Source organism: Cynocephalus volans, chromosome 2 (assembly GCF_027409185.1).
Source record: "Cynocephalus volans isolate mCynVol1 chromosome 2, mCynVol1.pri, whole genome shotgun sequence".
Taxonomy (NCBI): Eukaryota; Metazoa; Chordata; class Mammalia; order Dermoptera; family Cynocephalidae; genus Cynocephalus; species Cynocephalus volans.
The window spans coordinates 162532794-162555413 of NC_084461.1; the positions used below are offsets into that span (position 1 = coordinate 162532794).

The 22620-nt window shown below is 47.3% G+C and overlaps 1 protein-coding gene across 1 annotated transcript; it reads right to left on the reverse strand.

The window, feature by feature from the left end:
- Positions 1–4096: 4096 nt before the first annotated feature.
- Positions 4097–21248, reverse strand: LOC134370668 (sulfotransferase 1C1-like). The gene is made up of 7 exons (XM_063087695.1): positions 21071–21248; positions 16051–16173; positions 14569–14666; positions 11849–11975; positions 7475–7569; positions 5841–6015; positions 4097–4449 (listed from the first exon to the last, which is right to left on the reverse strand). Exons 1-7 carry the CDS (start codon positions 21246–21248, stop codon positions 4337–4339), a joined length of 909 nt encoding a protein of 302 aa, XP_062943765.1. The 3' UTR covers positions 4097–4336.
- Positions 21249–22620: the final 1372 nt, after the last annotated feature.

The window sequence follows — 22620 nt, forward strand, 5'->3', positions numbered from 1 at the left end:
GTGCCTCACACACCAGAGTCCCACAGGACAGCTGGCTGTGCACCTGCGCCTTGCTGGGGGCTCTTCTCTTTTGAGAAGGATGTTCCATGAGGGTCTGTTCATCTAAAGACAAGGTATTTCAAAGAATCTTTCATTCCTCTGGACAAAGGCCACGTTCTCTGGAGCCCTTTCCTTTACATTTGCCAACACTTGCCTTGTTTCTGATCAATTTCTAGTCTTAGAAATTTTAACTTTCCTCCATGTACTGTGACAGGAAAGGGACAAGTTGGGTCTAGAACTTGGGAAGGAGACAGGGGCGAGGGTCTTAGTGGAGTGAGAGATATGGCAGCAAGACAGGGCCAGGCGCAGGAGGACCACGTAAGTGTCCCCAGCAGCTGCCCTCTGAGGAGCCTGAGCAGCAGTGAGGCCTGGACTCAGCCTTACTTCTCACCATTTCATGCACGTGCCTTGTGTCTGCCCCAATCTTCAGAAAAGCTGTTAGGATCATCTGGCAACCTGTTCCCTGGCATGGGCTGGGTGGGACTGTCCTGAGCTTGGCCTAGGAGGAGCAAAGCATGTGAACCAAGGTGAGCAGGACACAGGGCAGGCACACGAGGAGACTGGGGACTGGATCCGCTGTGAGAGCCGAGAGCAAGCGGGAGAAGCCACCCGCAGGAGGAGGCGGCTCCCGCGTCTCCACTTCTTTCCCTGCTCCACTGGAGCTCATGGGGATCCTGCAGAGGGCGCTGACACTGACTTCTGCCTGTCCAGTTCCCTCCTTTTCCTTAGGACTTGTGCTTGCAGATAATAGTAGATGGTTGCTTGTGAAAGCTCTTTGGAGGGCATGACTTAGACTGGCCCTGGGATACCTAACCCTGGATTTAATATTAGAGATTAATACACTTCTCTCTTGTTTAAAACACTGGGTTTTCTGGTAACTACAGACAAACCTGACACACTGAGGAGAATGTGGGACCTCCTGCCATTACGTGCCAGGGGGTTTGGCTTATTGTCTTTTACGTTGTCCAAATTTAAACCCTATGTATTAAGTATTATTATTCTAAAAATGGTTAAGTAACTTCCCAAATACAAAACAGCCTTTATAATGTCAGAGCTTTATTTCAAATCCAGGTCTGCAGCTCTAAACCAACATGGTTTTCAGCACATTAGAGTGTCTCTGATCAATAAAATGCCTAAGATAATAACTACACCAATGAATGCCTCGTTGTATGCCAGGCACTTCATACACATCGCCTTTTATTTGAGGCTGACACCAACCCAGTGAGCAGGTGCATCACCCACCTCCCCCAGGTGGCCTGGGAAGACCGTGAAGTGTCTTCCCCTCTCCTGCGTACTCTGGGGCCGATGCTTCTAGCTTATCCCACAGTTCCTTTCTTAAGAAAAATCGAGGTAAAAGCTAACTCAGTAAATGGTTTAGATTATGTGGAGGACAGATTGCTGTGCCTCATTCCTTTCCAGGTTAGAGACAACCTTTCATTGTATCCTAAGCTTTGTCCAAGGAGTTTCAAGTGAAATGTAGAGTCTCTACTGCATGGATGTTCCTGCATGAGTGACGTTTTCCCCTCTGTCTTTTTTATTGTGTATATTTAAGATGTACAACATGATGTTTTGATATATAAGGGCTTTTCAAAAAGTTCATGGAAAGAATAATAATATCTTTTGATTCTACTTTTCCAGGAACTTGAAGTACCCTCATGCATACTTGTACAAACAGTGATGATGGCTGTAGTCAAGCAAATTAACAGAGCTGTCACGTGTGTGTGTGTGTGTGTGTCTCTCCTATCAGAAACAAGGCAGGAAGCATGACTAGGAATGCTGCTTTCTAAATCCCAGGTTCCTGTTTAAACCATCTGGGGAGTTTTCCAAGTGTACAGATACCCAGGCCCCTTCCCAGACCTATTGAACCAGATTCCCTGGAAGTGGAGCTCAGACAGTCCAGAAAATTCTACCGCCTGGCAGGTCTGTCCCACTGCCCGAGGAGTGATGCTGCCATCTCTCTGGCTGCTTCCATCCTCGTGCTAATCCTAAGCCCACAGGTGCCCAGAAAAGGCTGGCGTGGGCTGAGCTCATCAGTTCACATGCACAGTTAGCAGGCCAAGGTCCCTACTACGTGTGTGTTAAACTCCTCTCGGTGTTCTCTGCCAAGACAGCAATGTCAAAGTAAAACAAGCCAAAGCGAACCCCAAAGCCTTATGTGCCCCAATGTCCTGTAGTGCCTGTTTGTTCGTAGTAGGTGAAAACTATTTCCTGTGTCACCCCGACACAAGCAAGCTCAGAACTAGATTGTTACAACCACATGAATGACTTCACCTTTGTTTGGGTTGGAATCGTATCTCCTGCTTCACAACATGACGTCTGCACTTCCGCGCACGAGTGTCATGCAAACAAGCCCTCCCACATGCACTTTGGACATCCTACAGGACTGTGCATTGGGGAGTGTGTGGGGACAGGGCTGACACGGGAAGGTACTCCAGGAGGCGGGTGTGGCTCTCTCCAAGCAGAGGGAAGGCTTTGTAGAGGAGAGGAGAAAGTATGACAGTGGTGACACTTTCCTTGTGACACCAGAGAGCAGTGCAAGGTTGTTAAGGTCAGGCAATGTGCATGAGCCCCTCGGTGACACTGCTGCCTGTCGATGGCTCACCTCTGAGACCTGGGACTGAATGCACTCAAGCTTCAGGTGCACGTGTTCTCATGCTTGTCCTAGTAGAGGGGTCTCCGTGCCTCTGCATGTGGCTTATTGTGGAAGTAATTATACATTCAGGCAGTGTGGAGAGTCCAGTTTCTTTCCCTGTTTTCCTATGGACTCTTCCTTCTCTGGCCATAGTCCTTCCTCTCCCTTCATCTTCTTTGGGAATAGCTGATCGTAGCAGGGGCTGGTGCCCTGCCAGGTGCCCCAGGATGGAGCTTCCTGGTTACGTGCCCATCCTCAGCCTGCAGGTGCTGCAGCCCCTGGTTCAGCTCACGCCCAGGCTCAGGAGGCTCAGGTGCCTGGGAGTCAACTAGTGACCCCCCCCCCCCAGCTGGTTGTTGAGAGCTCTGATCTCTGGCCTGGAGGCAGCACAGCTCAGCCCCGCCCCTGTCCTTTTGTCTGAGATCCTCTTCTCCTGCTCCTCTCTCTTCCTTGTCCTGCTCACCTCACTCCCCATAAACCACAGCACCTCAAATCCCTGTCTCAGGTGCTGCTTCTGGGGAACCTGCTGGTGTCACCTCACTCTCAAGGAAAACACTGTTCCTCCTATTTTTGTCTTGCCCTCTATTTTAAGATATTAACCCCAGCTTTGGAACACCAAACTTTAAGAGTAAATGTGATTAACATCTGAATTTTATTCATTCTCAATCACCTGGTGTAGTCGTGGAAAGAGTCCCCGGCATGTGTGCACAGGGGAGGCGCAGGGGAGACGCTAGACAGACACTCCCTTCTCCCGAGGACACTCCACTTCCTGCTGCCTGGTGCTTTGTCATCGGAGACTTATTCCATTAGGTCTCAAAGGATTGCTGGGTTTCAGAAACCTCTGAAACAGTTGTCTAAAACCTCTGAGGTTTTTAGAAGGGACCTATGAAGTGTGACGAACTGTGTCAGGGATGGGGATGCATGATGGGTGACTGTGCTGCCCGTGGGTGCTGTGCTTTGAGGCCAGGGGGGTGGGCTGCTGAGAAACACCCAGGCCTGTGTCTTTGTTTCCTCTGTTGTTTTCCTGGGGCTTCATGCCGTGGGGCTCTGTTGCTTCTTCGCTACGATGTGGCCGCTCCGTGCGATCTGCTGTCATGTGCAGCACAGTTTGCTTGGGATACTGGGGCCTGCGCCCGTGCTGTGGTCTCTTGTGAGGCTGCTCCTTTTGGGGGGCAGCGACCTTGTTTTTATCATCTTTTATTGCTCCCCATTACCTCGCATAAAGAAGGTGCTCAGTGTATGTCCCTCTTCAAAGGAATGCGGCTGGCATTTCTGCTGAGTGAGATTGTGTCGTATAGAAGCTATGAAAGAAATGGAGAAAATGTTTTAATCCCCCCAAAAGTTATAATAGAAGATGGAAAGAGGACAGATACAAGAAACAGCAATGATTCAACGTGTATCATATTGTATATTACATGTAGTTTTATTGAAATTCACCTAAACACTGGAAATCTGTGAAGAGAGAACAAATTCTAAATATTGTTCCTCAATAACAGGTCAGACTGGGGTTAATCCAAAAAGTGGATGAGAAATTCAAGGTTCGAGAACATTCTGGTCACTGTTAAAACATCAAGTGACACAAACCATTAGTGGTACTTGGAAACAGCTTTCTCTTCTACTTCACAGGGTCTGGTGAGAGCGTGTTTGAGCCTCGTACTCTGTGTTTCAGAGTTCCACGCAGAACGACAGAGAAGTCTCAGCCATATTTTTCTCATAGTGTTCATTAAATTGCTTGTTCTGAGCTTCAGTGAACTGATTTTTCCAGTCTCCTGTGACTCCTAAAAGAGTAACGTACAGAACACTCAGTGACATGTTCATGAACCTGAACCATTTTGGATTTAGATAATCCCATTCCTCTCAATACTTCAGTTGCTTGTGGAGATATTGACTCAGTGTCCTCCCGACATCAAAGTGAGGAAGGACCCTACAGGTGTGACTAGTCCATTTCACAGGTGAGGCCTGTGTATGCAGAAAGTGTTGCTCTGAACGCTTGGGAGGGGCTGACCCCAGAACACAGGGTCCCCAGTGGGCTGCACTGCACTCTTGGGCTCTTGACTTTCCAGAACATTCCCAGCGTCAGCACACCTGACGTTCCACTCAAGTCAGCTGGTGGCTTCCTCACCTCTCTTCTGAGGTTAGTGCAGGGTTGTATCCTTAGAGCATTAGCTGCTCCTTCTACCTGCATCTCCAGTTCAGGCACCGTCCCCAGCTGGATACAACTGAGAATTCTTTCCAACCTAAATTCTCATTGCTGTTAACATATAATTAAACTAATGGAACATGGAGGAATGCTAGGGTTGGTTATCTCTTTTTCATGCTATGCAATAGAGTACCCAAACCTTCCAGAGATGGCCAGAGAGCCCCAGAGCAAGCTATTTCTCTCCTGTTCGCTCCATGATATTGGATTTGTTTCAGCACTTTGAGTTGTATGATGTTCTTTTCATGAGTGAATTGTAAATCTGTTTGTCTAGTAATAATATAATCCTTTTAAACCATTTACCAGTTGGTTTAAAAGAAAGTTAAGTCAATCAATGACCAAATTAGAGAGATTATTTCTACTTTGATGCTTAGATTTTTGCTTATTTTTGTAAAAAAAAAAAAAAAAAAGATACTGGAATTTTTAAAAAAATTCCTAAAATAATTACAACTAAACATATTTTGTCTCCATGTAAAGAGCTAGCAGTGTGGTAGGGTGTACTCTGGGCCGGAGGCTGAAGGTCCTGATCTGGCCAGGCTCCAGTGACTGGCTGTGCCATGGGGGCCATTCCCAGTTGTGGCTCTGACCAAGTGGCCTCTGAGGTCCCCAGGCTTCCAGCTCTGAAGCCAACCGCCTTCCCCACCATTCCCAGTGTGCTTGGGGGAAGGCTAGCTTCGTGGAGGTTAACAGTCTTTACCTGAGAAGGGCTTTATGGTCAAATACACTATTGAAGCTCTGGGTTGAGCAAAGTTAACAGGTTTTTCTAGAAACTTTAACATGCTTCAGTGGTGTGGGATATGGACTGTCTGCACTTCTCTGATCGTGAAGCACGTGCTCTCAGACAAGACTTTAAAGACTCACTGCAGGAAACACTATAAACAGTGGTTTCACCCTGCTTGACAGTTAGAAAGCCATTGAGGAGCAGGTGGTGATTTCTGTTCCCACAGGACAGACAGAGCATGTGCACATCACCTTTTCTCATGAATGGAGAAATACTGTGATTCATTTTAGTGTCAGTTGTGTAGTTGGTCCAGGGGTTCTTTTTCATGACATCAAATGAAGTGTTACAGACAATTTTGTCTAAAACCTCTTCTTTCAGATTCTTCCCCAGGAATTCCATCACCTTTCTAATCTCACGTTTGAGATCCTGTAGGGGACAGCAGAGGAAAAGAGAACTCTTTATCAAAGGAAAAAATACAAGAGCAGTCAAACCTTAGAGAACTCAACTGGGAATGACAGATAAAACATTTCAAACAACATTAGTTATGCTTCAAAGTAGCTTGGAAAAGTTATGCTTATTATTGCATGTCAACTTGTAAATGTGAAATCAATAAACATGGAATTTCACATGCACTGGTGTGAAAACAACTGCGTTTGTCCCTGTGCGGTACTGAAGCTGATGGGACGTGAGGAGAAGGGTCTCATCTGGGAAGCTTCGTGTGTTACTCTATAGCAGACAGGAAGCTAGTTGGGAAAGAGGTGGCTGTCTTTCAGAATAAGCAAGAAAAGGCTCCTGATGGAGGCAGGAGTGTAGGGCGTCCTGGCTGCTCTGGCTGGTGCAGACACTGGGTGGCACCTCCCTCTCACTGCTTCACTTCCACGAGGACATCTGTGACTCTGCATCTGGGCTCATTCCTGACTCTGGGCCTATTGGGGACCCTGCTTCAGACAACCCTCAGAGAGGCCGTGTGCTCTGACCTGACTCAGCTGGAAGTGAAGGGGTTCAGTGTGGTGGGGGAGACTGTTTGGAGGTCTCCGGGCTCCCATGTGTGAAACCGCTTCTCCTTCTGACACTTCTGCCTTGTGTCTGTCCTTCCTGCCCACCTGCCCTGCTCCTGCCACCCCCTCGCTCTCTCCCTCACACATGGCTGCCCCCCAGGAAAGCTGCAGAGAGCAAAGATGGACAGAAGGAGAGATTCTGACCCAGCCCGAATAGCTGGGAGTGGAGAAGCCACGCATTCTGTGTGTCCAGAGGGGAAGGACGAAGGAAGCTGCGGTCAGTGAAGGACAGGAGTCTGTTACTGATCCAAGTCACAAACCCAGGCCTGGAGGCCAGGCAGGGAACAGAGTCATACTTACACTTATTTCACATGAAAACTCAGGACATCAGCTTTGAACCACAGATTGCAAATGCAACGATGATGTGAATGGGGAATTCTGTTTACACTGCCAAGACTTTAATAGTTTAAGAAAGCAAACAAACCACAACAGCTCTATTTTTCCTCCCAAGTTCTTTCCTGTTCACATTCCTGATTGTTTTCAGGGCAAGGCACGAGGAGGTAGAGGTCCTGGAAGAGGACCTGGGGACCAAGAGAGGCAGAAACGTGCAGCTCAAACAGGAGACCTTGTCCACGCTTCCGGATGGGGCAGGTGTGGACCCGCGGGCCGGGGCTGCGGGAAGAAGCCGGCTGCCATGGAGGTCGTGAGTGTGGCACCTCACGTGAGGTCTCTATGCTGCACCGCGAGGGCTCGGAGGAACTGAAGCCAAAGCTGATGCAGAATATTCTGCATAGGTGACCTTTCCCCTGCGCCTCCTTCATTTTTATCATGGAGCTGTAGCTCTGAGAGAGAGCTCTGTGAGCTTAGGGCGCACGTGTGCTTCTTACTTTCACCATGTCTTCGTAGAAGAGGTAGAGAATGGGGTGACTGTCCTTCTTCCTCCACCAGCCTTTCACATGGTCGTACCAGGACCCCCATAACACTGCAAGAAGACACATCGTATAGGGGCCATGAGAAGCGAGAGTAAGAAAAGCCCGAGAAGAAAACGAGCTGTTGCCTGGGATAGAAACGGAAGGTCCGGTTGGTGCTGCTCTAGAGCAGGAGAACTTACTTTTGACACCTGCTGTCTCCATTGTCAGCACACCTTTCCTTCCTCTTGGAAGCTGGCAGGATTACTCTCTCAGAGTCAGAGCCTGCTTGGTTTGAATCCCAGCTCTGACGCTCAGAGCTGTGTGACTCCAGGGAACTTACTCAACCTCTCTGAACCTCAGTTTGCTGTTTTTGAAGCCTCATCTCTGAAAGAGGGTTCATAATAGTACCCACTTCATTAGGATGTATTGATTTATTCCACAAGGCCTACTGTGTGCTCAGCACTGTTGTAGGCACTGGGGATAGAGCAGTGGAAAAGAGAGGCAGAAAGCCCTGCTTGTGGAAGTTCATCTGTGTGGGGACACATGAGATAAATGTGAAGTATGCCATACGGTAGTTCACGCCATGTGCTCAGCAGATGAATACATGAGGGAAGCAGAGGGAAAGTGTTGGGTGTGTGCAGAAGGTTGACATTTCAATAGGCTGGACAGAGAAGAGATCTCTGAGAAGGTGACATTGAGAAAAACTCAGAAGGAAAGAGCATTCTGGGCAGAGGGCACAGCAAGGGGCCAGTGACCAGGACAGAGGGAGCAGGGCACAAGAGTGTGGGAAGGGGCAAGAGGCAATGAACCCACCCTGAGCCCCTGTGCGTGGCCATGAGTCTCTGGCCCCGAGTGAGATGGGATGCCACCTGGGGCTTCCCGCTGAGGAGTGACATGGTCTGACTCCTTTTTATCAGAATTCCCTAGTTTCTATGTCAAGAAGAGAGGGTAGGTTCACAAGGGCAGAAGCTGAGTGACAGGGCAGGGGTTATGTCATTTATCCAGGGAGGATCTGAGGGTGGCTTGGACAAGGTGGTGATGGTACAAGTGTTGACGACTGGTCAGATCCTGGATATACTGAAGGTCCACATGACAGATCTGCTGATGGACTGGATGGGGCTTGGGAGCAAGAATGAGGCTGAAGGTGTGTTCAAGATTTCAGGCCTGAGCCACTCAAAGGACAGAATCACAATGAACCCAGATGGAGAAGCTGCAGGTGGAGCAGACTTTGGAAAACAGGCAGTAATTAAGATTTGGACATGTGAGGTCTCAGATGCCTTGTAGACCTCCAAGTGGAGATGCCAGCGAGGCCTGGAGCCCGGGGCCAAGGACGGGACTTGCAGATCTGGAAACCACCGGTAGAGAGATGACATTGAAACCACGGCATGAGCGAAGGGAAAGGAGCCAGTGCTGCGGTCTACGGGATGAAGAGAAACCAGCAAGGGGGCTGGGAAGGAGCCATCAGTGAGGTAGGAGGGACATCAGGACAGGGTGGGGGCGGGGAGCCAAGAAGCAGAGCTCCTCCGGGAAGAGAGAGCAGCCCATGTGCTAGATGACGGTGCTGGCTTAGGTGAGACAGGGCACTGGGGATTGGCCACTGGGGACCCTGGCGAGACAGTTTGGGAGTGTGGGGAGAGAGTGGGGGAGAGAAATTGAGGTCAGCAAGTGTATGTCTGTTCTTCAAGGCATTTGAGTCAATGGAATGGAAGAGGATGGGGGAGGCAGGGTCAGCAGAAAGGGCTTTTGTTTTATTTTTTCAGGATGAGAGAAGTAATAGCAGGATCCAATGATCTAAGACATATCAAAGCCTTAGTCTGGGTGTGCCTAGGACATAGTATAAGAGTAAATGTCGGGCACATTTTAGCTACTCAACAAGATTTACCTAAAATTTAAGCTGAAAATTGAGTAATGATTTTCCCCTTGCTTCTATCATATCCCTTCTGACAAAACTTGCCTTTTCTGTGCTCTGTTCACAGAGAGTAAATATGAGACAGAAACTGTCTGAGAGTCTCTTTGATGCTAGGGTGTCTAAGAACACTTCAGCACCACAGCCCACCCCCACCCAGTGACAGTTTGCAGTCATTAGGGAACACCTGCTGAACCTTTTTCTCTCTCTGGCATGTGATATAGTCATAGGGTAATTAGCCATTCCCCTTTGTCTGGGACTCTGCCAGTTTCATCACTGAAACCCGTGTCTCAGGAATCCCCTCAATCCAGGACAAGCTTGTATTTCTGGGCACCCCAGATACAGAATCAATCTTCACATTGGTGAAAAATACTCAAGCTACTTCAGCTGGTTAAAATGCTTCAGCATGGCAGCTGGCACAGACTAAGACGTTAATAAAAAGAAGGTGCTGCTGTTATTGTATTTCTTCTTAATTTCACCTACACTGTGTCCCATTTTGGTGGCCCTGAATCTGTTTATTCAGGAGTTTGTGTGTGTGTGCGTGTGTGTGTGCGCGCGCGCGTGTGTGTGTGCGTGCATGTGTGTGTGTACATGTGTGTGTGCATGTGTGTGTGTGTGCGTGCGTGTGCGTGTGTGTGCGTGTGCGTGTGTGTGCATGTGTGTGTGTACGTGCATGTGTGTGTGTACATGTGTGTGTGTGCATGCATGTGTGTGTGCGTGCATGTGTGTGTGTGTGCATGTGTGTGTGTGTGTGTGTGTGTGTGTCCTTTGATGCCAACACTGCTCTCAGTGGTGTACAACTAACTTCCCTCACACAGGACAAGGAGTTGGAAGTACACTCTTAGCTCTTTGATTTAGGAAGAGCCACATACATCAGTCCAGTCCCAGCCCCTCAGAAGCCCCATGATCTCAGCTTGTTCCACTAGGTCCCTTCTCTGTGGCTCACTCTTTGTCAAAAGGCATTCTGACATCATTGTTAGAACGTCCACAATGAAATTTAATGAAGATGTTTAACCAGTAAAAACGCCTCAGGGTACAAATGGATTGTTCTCAAAATATGTCTCCTAAGGAGCAGAGTTTAATAAGAATTATTTTTGTCATTGAGAATTATGAAAATCAAGTGGCAGCCAAAGGCATCAAAAAGTTCTATGCTTTCCTGGTGGATTGTTACTGATTAAAAGGATTACTTTATCAAATTTTTGCATAGTTATTTTACAGGAACAGGATTTAAATAGGGGAGAATTGTAGAGAGCAGTTGTTTCTCCATAGGACAACGTAAATACTTAGCAAAAAGGATTTCGGTTATAAATTTTGAACTTGAATAATAGAGTACTTTGATGTAAATATTTAGGTTTTAATCATGCAAAGCTGTCAGTTCACCTTTATAGTGAAATCAATTTGATATTATTATATCCAATAACACAAAAATTATATCAAAATTAAATATATAATAATTACTGTATATAACAATACAATAATTTTACAATAATATCAAGTTACAAGGTACCTCCCAAAAGCGGTAACTTTGAAAAAGTTTGGTTAAATTTCCTTTTTTTTTTTTTTTTATCTTTTGGAAAACCTTGTTATTATAAAAGTGTTCAAATACACACAAGAGTGAGAAAATAGTATAACGAACCTCCCTGAAATCATTACCAGATTCAATAATCTAATCATTTTTAACACTCTTTACGTTCTTTAGGAGAACAGTTGATGTATTAAAAGCTCTAGCAGTATTTGAGAGAGAAAAACTTCAAGAAACTTGTGATGACTTGATTTTGACACTGGAAGCATGATTGCAGGGCCACACATGTCTGCACATCATAGCTAGTGATCCCAAAGTGCCCTCGGGCCACCACCACGTCACCAAGTCAAGTGGTGGCCATGGTTGGAAAACTTGCGCACAACGAAACCTTTTCTTTCCCTCCAGCTGAACATGGAGGCGATTGAGAAGACTTTAGCATGGAGGCCAAGCACACAGGGTTTGAGCTTTCGTAGACATGCCTGTGCTCAAATTCTAGGCCCTACAGTTCTAGCAGGGTAATCATAAGCAAGTTGCACTCACGGAGCCTCAGTGTCATCGTCTGTAGATGGTGATATTGTTACCAAGTTTAGAGGTTTGCTCAAAAGATTAAACATGTTAACGCATGTAAAGCATTTAGCACAGGCTTAGCATTAGCACCTCCTCTTATTATAGGTGGCTTTTCTGCAGTACTGTTTGGCTTCATTCAGATGGTACATTGCAATTGGAAGCAAATCACTGACCACAGATGACAGGGAACCAGGGCTATGCCACATCTCTCAGGTTGCTGCCTCTAGTCTTTCCCTCCCAAATAATCTGAACTACTTCTGTGGGTGAATTTTATTTCCCAAAGGAGGAGAATTTTATGGGGAAAGCTTATCCGATGCAGACAGAGGTGAAGACTGATTCCACCCACTTGGCTCACCTTTGCCTGCCAGGAAGGTTTCAAAGTACTCGTCCCAGCTTCCCGGGTCAGGGAGCTCTTCGTTCATCCTTTGAAAATGGTAGTAGGACACCACGGTGTCCTTGGCATTCCTTGCCACATAGATTATCTGGAGTGGTGAGAAGACACAGAGGTAACAATATAGTGATAAGGAGAGCTAGAAACTGAGTGCTCAGTGTGCACAGCACGTGTGCTCAGTGTGACATGTCCTAACAATCATGGGTGCATGTCTGTTCTCTCCCACTACCATCTGGCAGCTGGTATGATCTTGTAAAAAATGCAAATCATATCAGGTCACTCCCCCGTGTACAGCTTTCCCTTATCTGCATGAACTGTCCCTTGAACTGGTCCTAGGACTAGTTCAGAACTCCCCACCTGGTGGACAAGGCCGCGCTGCTCCCTGCGCTGCATTCCCGCCGGTCGCACCCGCCCCGCCACCACGGTGGACTCTCCTGTGGCTCTCCTCTCGTCCTTCAGGCCGTTCTCTCCCAGTGCATCCTGTTCTGCCCCTCCTCTCCTAAATCACAGGTCTTCAGCTGGTGAACATCAAGAGGTCCCTGCAACTCCCTCAAATTTTATGCAAACTCCCGTGTACACGTCCACCTTGTCAGAAATGGAGTCACCATTTCCTTCAGACTCTCAGTGGGGTTTCTGACCACTGAGTTTGAAACCTTTAATTGAAATGTTCCTCTCCTTTAGGGCTCTGCCTGAGGGCTGCTCTTATTGTCACTTTATTTCCTGTTCCTCTTTTGATGTTTTTGCCATCTTCTTCGACCACTGTAAACTTCATACATTTACGGCTCATAAATTTGTTTCTAGTACATGCCTCTCTCCTGAGCTACAGATTCATACGAGGGCACTTCCAAAAGTTTGTGGAAAGATAGAATGAAAAGATAATACCAATTTTTCCATGTCCTTTTTGAAGCACCCTGATGGATCTGTCTCCCTACCTGAAAGTCCTGCAGGCATTTCAGACTCAACGGGTTCAAAATTCAGTTTGTCTTCAAACAAACTTACTCTTCCTCTTATTCTTTTTTCATTAATGGTGCCACCATCAACTCAATTAAATGACAAAATCATGTTAGGTGTTTCTTTTTCCACCTGTTTCAAGGCCAGTCCTTGATGAAGTCCTATAGGTCCTGTCTGTCGTGTACATTTGGGATTCACCTCCTCACTGCCTCTGCCTTGCCCCAAGTCTTCTGGATGCTTCCCCTGGACTATGCGCCCTCTCCTTGCTGCTATCCTGCTGTCAGGCTGCCCAGGCTTGTCCTGTCCCCACCACCACGACCCCCGGGGGAGCTTTCTGAACTGCACCTGTTTACACTCTTCAGTGGATCCAAGTAGCCTGTAGGGCAAATTCCAAACACTTTGGGGTGGCAAGGAAGCCTTTTACCCCTGGCTCCTGCCTACCTTTCAGGCCTGTTTCTGGCCTGCAACTGTTTTCTTGAGTCTTGCCTTCTGCTCTTCCAGTAACACTGAATGCCCTTCCCTCCTTTATAACTTGGCAAATTCCTGTTCACTCCTGAGAACCAACTCCTCTGTCACTCTGTTGACCCTCCTTGCCAAGGAAATTTGTGCTCCTCCTTCTGCTCCCATGATGCCTTACCCGCTTCCCTATTAAGGTACTCACTACATGGCTGTCATATTTAGTTTTATTTTACTGTCAGCTGCAGCCCAGGCCTGGTTTTATCACAATAACAATAGCTTGCCATCTGTCTTCAGTCACTTCTTTCTTTCCCTGGACTCCAGATCTATATAGGAAGATCTAGGAGGGTCAGCAAGGTAGAGCGAGTAAGACCCTGGACATGCACTAGAGATCCAGGGAGTAAACACGGGGTGGATCTGGACAGGACTGTCAATGGGCACAGAACACAGAAAGAGAAGGTCAGGACCACTTTGGCTTAGTGCCCAGGGCCCACCTGCAGACCCTGTAAGGGAGCACTTCTTTAGAATACTGGGCAATAAATTGTCTCTTGGGGCTCTGAAAGAGTTGAAATGAATTCTTTAGTGACCAGCTTAAGACATATAAAAATGCATCTGCTCCCCTGTAGGTTTCAATATGAATAATAATTTTGATATTTTCAAAATTCTGACACAATCATGTGGTTTTCATCAGGTCTTAGAATGGCCAGAGGTGGCTGACAGGCACATGTAGAGGCTTGAAAGAGGTAGTTTAGCAAGAAGTGAAATGAAGTAAGAGGATATGGTTTCTAAGATCCCTTCATGGCCACCTTCTGGTCATTTGAATATGCACTACCCCAAGGCTGAGAGGAGGTCAACCACAGGTAAGCCTAGAAGGACTTCATGGTTACAGGAGGCATGGCGTAGGCAGCGCAGTGGAAAGAGCCCATCTCTTCTGCCTTCTGGGTGTTTATCTTTGGACAAGTTGTGTTACATCTCTGAGCTATGGTGTGCTCATCTGTACCTGTACCTTATACTATTATTGAGTGGCTGAGATGCTCAGAACCGAGCCTAGTAGACATCGGTCCAGTCTCTCTTCTCAAGGTAGGTACATACCGAGCCCATCCTTACCAATGAGAGATTAGCAACCTGGAACCTGCTCACAGATTCCATAGTCTGTCCCTTGTTGCTCCTGGCAGACACAACATGGGGATGACTGGGCAATGGTTCTGACACAGTATGTGCTTGCAATGTTCTCATGGGGAAAGTCCGTCTCTGAATATTTTCTGCTACAAATTTACCTTACACTTCTTCTCCCAGAAGGATGGAGGCAGTAGTTGCACAGGAAGATGAGTTTTCAGGGTCCTCGGGGAAGGCATTGCATTAGCCTGGTCAATCCCTGCAAAAAATAGTTCTGGCTCATTATTTAATTCTTCTAAAGTTTTTATTTTTAACGCAATTGATCTTGTCAGTTTTGTTTCACTCATGTCTTCTGGGTTTTATGCCACGTTATGCCTTTTTCACTCCTGGCTGATAGAAACATTCCTCCCTCTTTTCGTCTGGTACTTGGCACTTTATGCTTCTTTTGTACATCTGAATCTTTGCTACATCGGCCTGCACTTGATGTGTTATTTACTACTGAGCCCCTCTCCATTTCCCATATTATTAGTTTTCAGTAAATTCCACAGTACCACATGGTAATAAAGGCTCCTTGACACAAATGGAAACAAGGACAGTGAGACCACGTGGCAGGATTCAGGTTCCACGGTGATCATTCAGATGACCCAGAATGTGCCTATGTTACATTTTTTAATTACCTTGCAAATAAAATCATAATTAAGAAATCGTTGTAGAGATCTTGAAGACTCCCAAAGAGGTGTCCACGGATGGCCTCCGCGGTCAAACCCAAACTACTTAGTGTGGCCTAGAACACATTTGGAAACCTGTCCCCAGTTATTTTTAACCCTCATTTTTGCCATTTTTCTCCAAGCACCCTGATGTGACACTGAGCAGTTCTGAAAACATGGCACATGTTAGGCTGGTTCCAAATGAAATGGAAAGAGGGAGAGGGAGAGAGAGAGAAGAAAGAGAGAGAAGGAAAGAAGGAAGGAAAGAAAGGAAGGGAGAAGGAAGGAAGACAATGAGCAAGATTTGGTTTCAGGTCATTAGTTTGCTCATTTGTTTTCCAAGTAGGAGTTTATAAGCCAGTTGTTCAGATTGGACTGGAACGGATTCCTGTGAAAAAGCATAATCATACGTGACCAGGTGTGTGACATCAAGACAGTAATGGCAGCCACCTCACACGAGTGTTGTGAAGAGTAAATGAGTTTGTATGTGAAAAGTATTTAGAGTAATGCTTGGCCCCTGGTAAGTGCTATGAAACTCTTAGGTATGACGCTACCATTTATTACTTTTTCATAGAAATGCATTGTGAATGCCACCTTTGGGTACTGGCTTTCTTAGCACTGGCACTGGTGTCCCACATGGGGAAGCAGGGACTCTGTTGAGTAAGGACTTGTATATAGATAGTCCCTGGCATTTGTAAGTGGTTGAGCACTTTGTGTAACAGAGTCTACCTCTCTGTTCTTAAGTACTAAGACTAAATAAGTCTTTAATGAAGGGACCTACCTAGGTTTGTGCGAGAAGAGTTAATTTTCAGCCAGTATTTAAAACTGGGGGTCAAAGGCAGTCTTTTTTCCCAGTATGTGGTAGACTTTCAGAGTCTCTACTCCTAGATTGTTCATCTTTATGTGAAGATATGAGTTTGTAAGTTGGAGACTTACCGGAGTTTGACATTCTTGCCCACTCCAAGAAAGCTTGTCGAAGGTAGATGGGAGCTCGTCTGCTCTTCTCAACGTCTCCATTGTTCTGTATCAGATCTACAATTTCCTGTGTCCAAGTGGTTCCTGAAGAAAATGGAACAAGAACTGAGGAGTTAAGTACTGGTTTTCTGCAACTTACAATCTAAATATACTATAAAAGGAATAGTTTGTCTATCAATAATTCACGTATGTTGCTTACTACATCGAATTGAAACCAACTACTAAGATTATCTTCCTCACCATAGAGGTTAAGGGCAGAAATGTGACTTCATTTTGTCCTCCAATTATGTATTTAAAAGATCTGAATATGTATTCATATTTCTAGAAAATGGCAGTAAAAATAATCATTACACATAACAATGGGTTAATTTTTTAGAAATTTACTATTGAGGAAAATCACAGAAATTTCTAAGCACTCACTTTTACCATTAAACCCTGGCTGATAATAAGCAATCTTGTTCCCCTCTCCCCTGCTACTATTTTTTTAGAACCGTGAGACTGACACAATGTCAGCAATATGAAAAGGGAGGAAAAGGAAGAATCCCAAATAATCCGCAAACTGGAAAATCTAGATTGAATAAATTCCTCTTTAAAAGGCAAAGAAAGGCTCCGGGAGATCTTAAATGGTGACATGTACAACAAAGTCAAACTGGTTTTTTATGGAAAATTAACCTTTTTCATTGGTGGCTGTCTAGTCTGGGGATCCAAATAGCATCGTGCTCTAACCTTTGCTACAGTTGGGAATAATATTTGTTTCTCTCCAAGGCCTTATCTGTTACCTCCTTCCTGACTCTGGGGGTTCCTCTCAGCCCCATCCCCTGGCTGCTGCGGTGTGTAGCCCCCCGAGAAGTCGTCCTTATCTGTCTGCCGGGCCATGTGGCTGACCTAGTCTTGTCTTCCTGAGAGGAAGGCACGGTTTGGATGCTTGTGGGGCTGTGGAGTGGGATGGAATCAAATGTTGTCTGTAATGCATGAGCTGAGTGGTTTTGCATAAATTATGCAAAGCCAGCAAGCACCAATTATTCTCATGTGACTTTGAGAGTTAGGACAGAAAATAGGCAGAACCCAGTTTCCAGCAGCCACTGCATACATGTTGTATCTTACTTTTCGACTCTGCTGGTGCTCTAGTACCTATTGAGGCCAGTACATGCAAGGCCTTGCTCGGGGAACCCTGGTGAGGAAGGCACAGCTCCCCAGGTCAGTTTCCTGGGTCCTGGCTCCCTGCCCCCTGACACCTGAGCGTGGACTCGGGTGTTGTCTCATGGCTGCCCTCTGGCTATCCTCCAGTACCACATCTGTTTAGCTCCTGCTCAGTTCCTACTCCCTCTAAAACCACATTTTCCTCCTGCCCTCCTGGAATTCAAATTAGCTTCAACCTGGAACCCTGTTGCCCCCTGACAACTTTCTGCCCTAACTCCACAGGTCTTGGCTTTGCTCAGGCCAGGCTGCTTTGGCAGCAGCAGAGGGTCCCTTCTCTAGGTGGACTGGCTCTGCTTCCTTGCCTGGACTCTGAGGGTGTCACTCTGTAGCCTCTCAGAGGAAGCGTGGGTGTCCTGCACTTGCTCCTCCACTTCACCTCTGGACTTGGCTGTGCTGTCATAAATAATGTGAACATCTCAGGACACCAGGCTCCCTTGGTGGCCCCTGACTTATTCCTGCAGTGGGGGTCCAGCCATCCAGAGGTTCCTGCTGCACTTCCTCCCTCACACTCCAGACTGTCCTGTAGCCCAGCATGTTGACAGGCCCTGACTCCACGATTCACTCACCATAACTGGCTGGCTAGTCCCAGAGAGCCGAGTGCCACTGGCCCTTGCTGCCCCCAGCCAAATCTGATGTGGATACTGACCTGAGGGGCATCTCAGCAAACCACGACATGCTCAGGCAAGCTGTGGCAGGGGTTCTGCAGCCATACGAGCATATGGAAGACGGTAATGGTTGCAGGATGCATGGCCCAGATTTCCCTTCTCAACGGAAGGGGTTACCCCTCCAGCTGCTGGCAGATTGCCCCAGCTATTCACCTCTTTCCAGGCGGGAATCCTGCAACCAGCAACTGGATGGCATCCTACCCCTCGCCTCACCTGGGATGGAACTAGCTCTGACAGGCCATCTCAGCCTCAGACCATCCCACACGGTAGCATGAAGCTTTTGCTGGGACTGAGTTGAGGCTTAACTTCTCCCTTTTCCCAGTTCTGCTTCCTTCCCTTCCCCTTCTTTATTAAACATCCCACACACTGATCTCCAGCTCAGTCTCCCTCCTGGGGAACTCAACCTGTCACGTGAACAGGAAAAGGGCTGGTTTGGGAGTGAGGGTCATGCTTTAGGATTACCACAGGCTGACTTAGGCAAGTCGCAGATGGGATCCTGGAACCTAGCATCTGGGTTGCCTTGTGTTTTCTAGGGTCACTTGAGACTTCCAGCTTGCCCAGGGCAATACCGGGTGACCCTCCTGTCTCAGCATAACTGTTAACACTGATCCTTTTCAATCTCACATGCCCCAGTTTGGGTGATAAGTGATGAGTTCATCACAGCATCTGGTCACGCTGACGCTCACGGGTCTCGTGCGTCTCTGATGCTCTGAAGCTGCAGTCTCAGAAAAATGTTCTTTCTCATTTTCTGGGTTTGAGCTGGAAAAAGGCTTGGTCCTCATAAATCTCAAGGGGACAAACTTCTCACTAGAATAGTGTTCTCTTTTCAAAATTATGTCTGACTGTCGAATATTGTTTCTTCTTCCACATTACTGAGTGTTATCCTAGAGGGAAGTTGGCAAGATTGCGACCATGGACAACGTGGCTTGCTACCTAAAACAGCCAGTTCAAGTTGTCAGGGCTAGTCCTGCCTCCAGGAGATCAAACAGAGCCTGTGTTGACAGACCTGGCAACTTGGGGAAGGAAAGCCCAGTGGTCACTTGGTTCATGAAGTCCCATGTGCAGTGCCCATCTGGCAGTCATTGATGAATTTGACCAGAACGGGTCCTCAGTTCGCATGTCTCTGTCTCGAAGGAGATTCACTCCACTGGCTGCCAGGACACTTCCAGCTTCTCCTTCTCTGTCTGAAATTGAAGTAGTGACGCCTAGGGCTGACTCCTGTGCCACCTTCTTACTGTGCTGCCTCTCGTGTGTCCTGTTTATTTCCATCACTTTAAATTCCATCTTCAGGGGTCTCTGGTGGTGCCTCCCCAGGTCCCCTGCACCAGGCTGCTGTGCCCCAGCCCACTCCAGCTGCTGTGAGTGCTGGCTACAAACATCCACAGCTCCCCTCCTGGTGAAGAAGTGTCCTCCTCTGCAGGGAGCCTCTGCCTCCCTCTTCCCCTACTGCCCCAACCCCATGACCCCATGGATCAGGCCATGGCTGGACTGTGCCTGAGGCCACATCTTTGCATGGCCACACACCTTCCCTACCTCCCCCACACCCTTTCAAGTTTTTCCTAAAGAGCATCCCTTCCATAAATCCTGTGCCCCTGAATCCCAGCCCTGGTCTCTGCCTTAGGGTCCTCAAACCAAGATTTTGCAGCGCATTGGCAACTCCAATCATGTCTCCAGCCAGAGTGAGCTTCCCCCCATGCTTTATATCTGAGGGTCCTCTTGACATCGACATCTGGTGGTCTAAAGTCATCTCAAACTCAACATGTCCAACACTGAGCTGCAGTTTCACCTGCCCAGCCCTGCATTTCTGGGGCTGTGCCTTCCCTTCTCCCAGGCGTTCCTATCCCGGTACCCGAGGCCACTCGACGGACCACGCCAGACCATGCCGAAAGAGTCTCACTTGTGTCTTCACTTCCTCTCCGCCCTCACGTAATGTTACATACAAAACAGATCTCCACTCTCCTCCCATCTCCCCATCTGCACTGCCACCCTCTAGCGCGAGCTACCATCTTTTCCATCTGGAAATCACAGCCATATCTTGCGTCCCCCGTTCCACTTTTGATCCCCTTCAGTTCATCCGACTGCCTTGCTGGCGTCCTCTCCAGACTCCCCTAACCCAGTACTGGGCACAGAGCACCTGTGCCTCCTCTCTTCCCCTCCTCATCACATAGTACCCATCGGCAACATAGAACCATCCTGCTTGTTCTATCTGCAAACACCAGCTCTTCCTCCCCATGCTCCCTGTTATGGGCTGACCTGTGTTCCCCCAAATTCATATGCTGAAGTCCTAACCCCTAGTGCTGCAGACTGTGACCTTGTTTGGAAACAGAGTCTTTACAGAGATAATCAAATTAAAATGATGTCCTTAGGTTTGTCCTAGTCCAATATGACTGACTAGTGACCAAAAAAGGGAAATCTAGAGACAGACATGCACACGGGGAGGATGCCATGTGCCAAGAAGAGAGGCCTGGGGCATGACTCTCGGTGGAAATCCTCCCTGCCAGCACCTCGATTTCAGACTTCCGGCCTCCAGAACTTGAGACAATTAATATCTGTTGTTCAAGCCACTCGGTTAGTGGTACTTTGTTTCACAGCTTTATCAAATTAACACATTAACTATGTCATAGGCACAGTAGCCCAGAGTGTCTTTACTGCTCCTTACTGGATGTGAACGGGGACCCTAGTGCTCTCTCAGCACACGCCCTACATTTCCTTCTCAGCCCTTATCACATGTTGCAATCTAAGTCCTGTGAGTGATTCGTCTAATGTTCTAATGTTCTTCTCCAGACCGGACCGTGCGCCGGGGGCGGAGATAATGAGTGTTTTGCTTATCGCTGTGTCTGGGGCTGGTTTCTGGCAGTTAGAAGATTCTTGATAAATAATCGTTGAATGAAAGAAAAAATTAATACCATGGATTTTTTTTCTACCTGAAGAATCTGCTATGGCTAGTTACATATTTTTTAGTGAATCAACTGCTCTAGCTGTAAAAAATCCTTTTAGTTTTACAGAAAAATCTCAGGTCCTTTGCCATTCTGTCTGACTTAGAGACAAGGACACTGCCTTCCCTGCTTGACACAGGCTCCGACTTCACATCCCTCTCCTCGTGTCCGTGAACATACCTGCTTTGGGATAGGAAGCAATGAGCAGGTCATCAGGCTTGGCTTGGAAGTTCCAGATTTGGTCCCAAATGTCACGTACATTCTTTTTCAGAATGACCCCATTTATTTGGAAAAGTTCTTCTTGGGGTGGCAAGCTCTGTTCTAAGTCTCCTGTCTGCTCCACCTTGTTCTTGGCCATTCCCTCCACCTTGGTCTCGGGCACTAGCAGAGGAAAGTAAAAAGTAAATGAAAGTCGATTCACTCAGGTTTTATATCCTCAGTGCTTGGGCACAGAGCTCCGGTTGTTCATTACAGGTGTGTATGTTCAGGCAAACAAAGAGAGGCAATCAGCATGGATCTGTACTTCCTGCATGAAATGGGAACAAAATCTTCAGCTTTGTGCCAGAATGGGCCTTTCCCTTCCCTCTGGCAGGGCCCCGCTGTGATGCTGCCAGAAGAAAGGACAGTGGCAGGCAGCTCAGCTAAGGGGCCTGCGCAAGGCCAGGGTGCCACTTCCTGGTCCCGTGTAGGCCCATGGAGCTGGGGAGTTGAGCGGTGGCACCGACGGCGTGCCTGGGGCAAGTGCAGGGATTGGCCTCCCTGGACTTCCTCTCCTCCCCTGGAGTTACTCTCCCTGAGGAGAGAGGAGTGATTCTGGGCTCAGGATTTGGTCATCCACGGAGACTTGGAGAAACACTTTCCCCAGACCCCAGTGGTCCTGAGCTTCTGTTAACATATGACGAGTTAGGTGCCCTTGTTGCTGCTGCCGGCTGAGACAGTTTGGCTTGGAATTCCATCCCAACTTCCGAGGCTGAATTAGACGGTTACTGAATTCTCAGGGCTCTGTTTCTTTCCTGTGCACATTTAGACTGTGGTATTTGAGGACCATTATTACAAAGAGTTTTTGTTTTATTGAGGCACAATTCACACCCAGCAAAATGCAGAAAGCTAAAATTCGCATTTTGCTGAATTCTTACTTATACATGAACTAGGTAACCACCACCCAGATGAAGAGATAGAGCATCCCATCACCTTGGGATGTCCCCTCCTGCCTCCTCTCAGCACCCAGTACCTGGGGCAACCACTGTCTTGACTCTGTCGCCAGGGTTTAGCTTGAGCCTCGCATTGGTAGAGCCATGCCTTATGTACGCCTTCGTGTCTGGCTTTCATTCTTTCAACATAACGTACGTGAAAATCATCACGCATCCGTTGCAAATATCAGTTTTTCATTTATCTCTCTTGCTATGTACTGTGCTACACCACTAAATGAATGCAACACATTGTGTCTCTCCGTTCTTCTTTTGATGGACACATAGGATGCCAGTTTTTGATGATTATGAATAAAGCTTCTGTGACATTTTTGTACGTTTTCTGGTGGCCATGTGCACTGTCTCGTTCTCTTGGTATAAAACTAAGATGTGAACTACTGAATCGTTGGTATGTTTAACCTTGGTAGAAACTACCAGTTTCTCAATACATACAACAGGACACTTAGCTTAATGACATCAAAAGAACCACACAACCAGTGTCTGAATGACCTCCCCAAACTGCTCCTAATTCTGAGATCCTGG